The 6,829-nt window shown below is 32.3% G+C and overlaps 1 protein-coding gene across 1 annotated transcript in view; it reads left to right on the top strand.

The window, feature by feature from the left end:
- The first annotated feature begins 2,295 nt into the window (after positions 1-2,295).
- Positions 2,296-6,829, top strand: part of LOC105120889 (cycloartenol synthase-like) — a 7,063-nt gene continuing 2,529 nt past the window's right edge. The window contains 12 exon segments of the mRNA XM_011019290.1: positions 2,296-2,807; positions 2,920-3,105; positions 3,198-3,287; positions 3,375-3,520; positions 3,522-3,555; positions 3,651-3,735; positions 3,882-4,048; positions 4,548-4,736; positions 5,071-5,184; positions 5,529-5,651; positions 5,774-5,896; positions 5,972-6,070. Coding sequence (XP_011017592.1) covers positions 2,607-2,807; positions 2,920-3,105; positions 3,198-3,287; positions 3,375-3,520; positions 3,522-3,555; positions 3,651-3,735; positions 3,882-4,048; positions 4,548-4,736; positions 5,071-5,184; positions 5,529-5,651; positions 5,774-5,896; positions 5,972-6,070 — 1,557 coding nt within the window. The 5' untranslated portion in view covers positions 2,296-2,606.

The following is a 6,829-nucleotide window of genomic DNA, read 5'->3' as shown; positions in this document are numbered from 1 at the left end:
AGATGTTGTATTTTAAAATATTTTTAATTTAAAAATAATATATTTTAAATATTTTTAATTTATTTTTAATATTAATTAATTAAAATAAATTTTTTTTAAAAAAAAAATCAATTAAAATAATTTTTTTTTAAAAAAAAAAATGTTTGAATCTTGAAGCAAACGGGGCTTAGATAAACGATGTTGAATAGGTTTTGAGTTTGGAACTTGGATCATCATTATAAGGATAAGATGGCAGTCGCGGAAATAGAAAACGATGATGGTAGCCTCGTTTGTCCGCCGACTGATTTTATGGTGGTGCCACCGTCCACGTAACCCTTCTGGTGACAATAGCCAAACACAAATGAGGTGCAAATAGGAATCGACAGGTGGAACAACAAGAGCCATCTCTTTGCCTATCCTATTAATGCAATTATTATAATTAAATTTTTCGAGAAAAGATGTACCTGTCCTTTCCTTTCCTTTTTTTCAAACTTTTGAAAGAGGAGGAGGAAAATAAATAAGAAAATTGGACTAAAAATTCAAAGCTGAATTGACGTGGAGGATATATAATTATTAGAATTAAATTAAATTATGGACCCACACTCTAAGATGCTTTGAATTTTATTTTATCAGCTTCTTGATTTTTTTGGCTCCTTGTGCTTTATATGCTTTTCTATTGTATTTATTATTATTATTTTAAAAAAATTTCCTCCACAAAAATAATTAGAGTATATATATATCTTTCATTTGTTCATAATACTTTAATTTCATCTCCTTGCTATTAATTGATCCAATTTTATCCTTGATCCATTGATATAGTTAATCTCTCCACTTGTATTTGACATTCTAAATTACAATTCCGATCATTTACTGACGTTGCCATCCTTTTGGCTTCCAATTATTATTTTTTAAAAAAAAACTTCATTAAATAAACAATTAAATCTAACTTATTTATTTATGGTAAATGCATAAATTATATTGATAGTCTCAAATTATAGGTAATAATTTAATTTAAATTTGATAGACCAACCTCAACCTACTCAAATAAATAATTTTTTTAATAGATATTTAACTTTGAATGTCAAATAAAATATAAATATTATGAGATTCAACTCGGAACTAACTCGACACAGACATATTATATTTATAATTTTATTATTAAATATATATTTATATATTTTAAATATATATTATTATTTTATTTTATATTGAATAATAAATAATATTTAGATAATATATAAATACTTGAAATCTAATAAATAAAAATAAATATTTAAACTTTTTACTTAATGAATAATTTGTGAGATATAAATATAAAAAACTCAAACATAGAAATCTATTGTCGCATCTTTATCTAAAATTCACCTAAATAACTACCCCAATTATTGTAAGAATCCAAAGAGAGATAGTCAAATGGTTTTTTTGAGTGTCGGTGGATATACAAGGCGTGGCATTGGTACACAGTCTTCCTCCCTACATGTTGCAAGAGTTTCATGTGACAATATCGGGAGCAGCGTGTATTTTTTACCCTTGTTCTTGCCACAAAAATATTTTTTGGAGTATTTTATTTTATTCATTCATTCAATGCAATGATGCACATATTATTATTTCTTTGTTAATGAAGCATTCTCTTTATTATTTTCGTCCAAAAAAACACAAAAATCTAACATAATAATAACTAAAACTTATAATAAATTTTCAATTAAAGAAAAATTATTATCCATTTTACCATTCTAGCATGTTTGGTACTGCATTTTAAAAATATTATTAAAAATTTAAATTTTTTTACATTAAATTAATATATTTTAAATATTTTAAAATTATTTTGATATATTGATTGTAAAAATAATTTTTAAAAAATAAAAAATATTAATATATTTCTTTAAATAAAAAGTAATTATAACCATATTTTCAAATACACTAATGAAACAAAACTTTGTGAAATCTCTCCTTTATACAATAAAAAATGATAGAAATTGAAATATATAATATTCACATGTAATTGAACACGTGAAACTAATAATGACAAGGAGGAGAGGTTGAAATGATTTTGAGAAATCAACGACAAGATTGGAGCATCTGAAGGACCAAAACGAAATACACTCAATAAATAAATGACCTATATGCATCTTACTTTCGTCCTCACCCTAACAGTAATAAAACCCCACTCGAACATACTTGATTCAAGGCTTTAACGTTATTAAAAATAAATAGATTTTATTTTTTAAATATTTTTAATACGATATAAAAATATTTAATTTAAAATAAAATAAAATTTATTTCTCAAAAAAAGAAAAAAAACGAGAGCGTAAGGCTGCTCTCCCTCGCCCATAAAATCTGTATATTTTATTCGAACCCTCTAACGAAAACGTTGCAGAAGCGCCACATGCACACATTCTCTGCTCTCTTCTCCCGTGCTTTTCCGAAAAAGGAATCTTTTTCTCGTTCTCGCTGACTTTTCACCAGAACCAAATGGAATCTCCAGCACTAGCACTCCCGTGCCTCACTTAACTTCCTATCTCTCTTCAAAACCGTATCGCAGTTATCTTCCTCCACTGATTTCTGAAAACAGAACGCTAACAGCTGCTTGTTTCTCTTCTGAAAGATAAATTAGAGACAGATAGGAAATGTGGAGGTTAAAGATAGCAGCAGGAGGAAATCCATGGCTAAGAACGACGAATAATCATATCGGAAGACAGGTTTGGGAGTTCGATCCTACACTAACTCTATCTCCTCGAGAGATGGAAGAGATCGAAAATGCGCGTCGAAATTTTACGGAAAATAGGTTCCGATTCAAGCATAGCGCAGATCTAATCATGCGCATGCAGGTAAATTAGTTTAATTTAGAAAAAATTAATAATTCAAATTCGGTTGTTTCGGTTTTTTCTTTTTGTTTAGATTATAGTGAGTGGCATTATGGTAATTTTTGTTGGTGTGAAGTTTGAGAAGGAGAATCCGGTGCCGGAAGTGTTGCCGCAAGTGAAGGTGAACGAGAGCGAGGAGGTTACGGAGGAGGCGGTTGCTGCAACGTTGAAGAGAGCTTTGAATTTTTATTCAAGTATACAAGCTCATGATGGACATTGGCCTGGTGATTATGGCGGTCCTATGTTTCTGTTGCCTGGCTTGGTAATCTGTGATTTTCATTTGAATTTTAAACGAACTTTTTTAGCAGAGTTTGGGTTGTTTGTTTATTTTTTTGTTAGTGGATTCGTTGTTAGGTGATTACTTTGTCAATTACGGGAGCATTGAATGCAGTGTTATCGGATGAACATAAAAAGGAGATGATCCGGTATCTCTACAATCACCAGGCATGTTTTTCATTTTTTCTGAAAAAATTCTAGCTTTATTGGGATTTAGTGTGATTTTTTTAACGTGGAGATGATTGTAATTTGCAGAACAGAGATGGGGGGTGGGGTTTGCATATTGAGGGACCGAGTACAATGTTTGGTTCCGTGCTGAGTTATATTACTTTAAGGTTGCTGGGAGAAGGGCCGAATGATGGAGATGGGGCTATGGACAAGGGGCATGATTGGATTCTGAACTATGATAACATCGTGGGGGAAAATGTGGCTTTCAGTTCAGTAATAAAAATCTCTTTTACTTTGGTTTTGAGTTTTTGTTTTGTTATGGGGGTTTTGTTTTATGTTTGAAGTTTTAATCGACGGCAACAGGTACTTGGAGTGTTTGAGTGGTCTGGAAATAATCCAATGCCCCCTGAGATGTGGCTTCTCCCTTATTTGCTCCCAGTCCATCCAGGTTCTTGCCTATTGACATGCCCTTTTAGTATTAGTTTTCTATTTCTATGTTTTTCACAATATTTTATCTCAACATTACCGACCTGTTTTTTTTATAGGCATGTTAATATGATTGGAAAGTGATATAATATTGTTTTCCCTTTGCAGGAAGGATGTGGTGTCACTGCCGGATGGTCTATCTGCCTATGTCTTACTTATATGGGAAGAGGTTTGTTGGCCCAATCACTCCTATAGTTTTATCTTTGCGAAAGGAGCTGTTCACTGTCCCATATCATGAAATAGACTGGAATCAAGCACGCAATCTGTGTGCTAAGGTTAGTAAATTGGTATCTTTAACCTTTGGAAAACTTAATTTACAGTTTCAAGAGTTACACCATTTACTTAAATGTGAAGATTTTTAGTGAATCTTTTGGATATTGAGATGAACAGCCATCTTAATTAGTATTCCTGTTTGATATATGGTAAATGCTGTTCTAAATATGTGTAAGATGTGTAGTCAAGGACCTCCGTGTTTTATTAGTCAAATGAGAAAAAAATATGATTAGCATACCAATAATAAAGATATGCAAATAATTTCCATCCATGACATGCTAATTCCCAAGATGCTTTGCCCTGAAAACAATGATCCAAAAAGTGATTACTTTGGCAGATGATGACATTATCAATGCCAACTTTTAGTTCCATTAGGTGCAGCTCGAGGACTTGTAATGATTAGTATAAGAGATGCTATACTCCTTAATTCTCTTGGATTTTTTCTTTTAGGGTGGATTTTCACTTTGTATTGCTTAAAAATACATCACTGAACTTTTGCAGGAGGACTTGTACTACCCTCACCCACTGGTGCAAGATGCACTATGGGCTTTACTTGACAAGGCTGCTGAACCAGTTTTAATGCATTGGCCTGGAAAAAAGTTGAGAGAACAGGCTCTTCATACTGCAATGGAGCACATACACTATGAAGATGAAAATACTCGATATATTTGCATAGGACCTGTAAATAAGGTATGCATTTTAACTTGGTTAATGTTGTCAAAATTTGATTCTTAATTTGAAATTGTGAAGAGAAAATGATCTTTTAAAGTAACATGTTCTGTCTTTTTCAGATATGCCATGAATGTGATTCCGTTTGTGCTTGGTTTGATGTCTCTTTTAGATGATTTTTTTCACTTTCCTTTGGTCCTTTCATTTTCTTGAAATCATTTTCCAATATATATGACTTGATTTGTCAATATTTAGCAGCAGTCCATGCATGTGGGAAAATGCCATCAACAATATTGCATTTAGGCTACAATGGATGTCTTCTTTGTTTTGCTAACCTCTTTTTTTTGGTATGCAGGTGTTAAATATGCTATGCTGTTGGGTGGAAGACCCTAACTCTGAAGCTTTCAAGTTGCATCTTCCTAGAATACAGGATTACCTCTGGCTTGCTGAAGATGGAATGAAAATGCAGGTCCACAAATCCTAATTTCCATTCTCTTAGTCTGAATTTCTTTTTTTCTAATTGTTGCTTTCACAAACAGTGGGTGGGTGTTAAAAAGGAATATTGGGGGAAAGTTACTGATAGACTGTTTTACTTGATAAGCATTCAAGCAAGTCATAATTTGCAAAGATTTACAATAAAATGAGTTGGATTTTTAATTCATATTGTTTGCTGTCTTTTCAATGCATGCGAGCTATGTTGTTGAAAACTCTTGTGAGTTCCTATTGGCAATAGCTTTGTTTCTTATGTTTTATCATACTGTGCACTACGAGGCCTACACTACAAGCTAAGTAGACATGATAATTTTGTTCCAGGGTTACAATGGAAGTCAATTGTGGGACACTTCTTTTGCTGTTCAAGCAATTATTTCAACTAAGCTTGTGGAGGAATATGGTCCAACTTTAAGAAAAGCACATGCATATATTAAAAATTCACAGGTGTGTGCTTGTGTTTATATATATATAATTCATTGACGTTTCATGTCAGAGAACTTGTAATTATGTTGTCTCTTAACTACTCAAACTTGAAAGTTGTTGATCCATTTATCTTTGCTGTGAAGGTTTTGGAAGATTGCCCTGGAGATCTTAGTTTATGGTATCGCCATATTTCCAAAGGTGCATGGCCTTTCTCAACTGCAGATCATGGATGGCCCATCTCAGATTGCACAGCAGAAGGACTAAAAGTAGGGGCTGATCAAATTAAAAGAGTTCATTAAGCTTGTTTTATTTCTGATACTTATCCATCCAATCTTTTGCAGGCTGCTCTCTTATTATCAAAAATTACACCTGAGATTGTTGGGGAACCATTAGCTGCAAACCGATTTTATGATGCAGTGAATGTCATCCTCTCATTACAGGTAATTGGTGACTTAATGATAATGTTGGTGAATCGATTTCATAGTCTGCATTAATGTGACAATATGCAGACATTCATGCTTTGCAACATATAGGTCCTGAGTGTTTAGCCAAAAGATATAAAATTCCACTACATCAACTATACCAAAGGCTGTCACATATATAAAGTGGAGTTCTGGAAAGGAGAATTTGGGGAGAACCCTGTCTTTGAGCATATTTATATTCTAAATTATTGGTCTTGAGACTCAAACTTGCAACCACAAGTCGTCATACCCAAGACTTTAACCTTTATTATCTTAGTTCTTTTTATCCATTTTTTTTTTAACTTTTACCATAAAAGGTATTCAAAAAATGATTTCTTCTCAAAGTTCAGCATTATTACTTATATTCTTCAAAAAGGGACTGGGAAAATTATTGAAGGGGAACAATCTCCTTTAATGAACTTGTTCTTATTCAAGCACTTAAAAGTCTCGTGGCTGATTGTCTTTTGTTCTTATAATTTGGGCAATGGTATATTGTCATAAATTGTTATCAGATTTTCTTACTTGAAGTTGGATGCTATGCCAGAAGAAATGGTTCTTTGACATGTGAAAGCTATGATAGATCATTGGGTATTTTGCAGGGAGTAGGGATTAGGGAAACATCTACTGTTATGAGAAAAAGTGAATCATTTAGATTTTCTTTTCAGAGATTTTTTTGTTAACTCTGTATTCTATTCAATGGAAAACCTATTCTTGATTCAACTGAACGCTCATTCCTGC

The sequence above is a fragment of the Populus euphratica genome, unplaced genomic scaffold (genome assembly GCF_000495115.2).
Source record: "Populus euphratica unplaced genomic scaffold, PopEup_1.0 scaffold31.1, whole genome shotgun sequence".
Classification (NCBI taxonomy): Eukaryota; Viridiplantae; Streptophyta; class Magnoliopsida; order Malpighiales; family Salicaceae; genus Populus; species Populus euphratica.
Note: the sequence above shows the minus strand (reverse complement) of the source record. Positions and strands in the feature narration are given on the sequence as shown.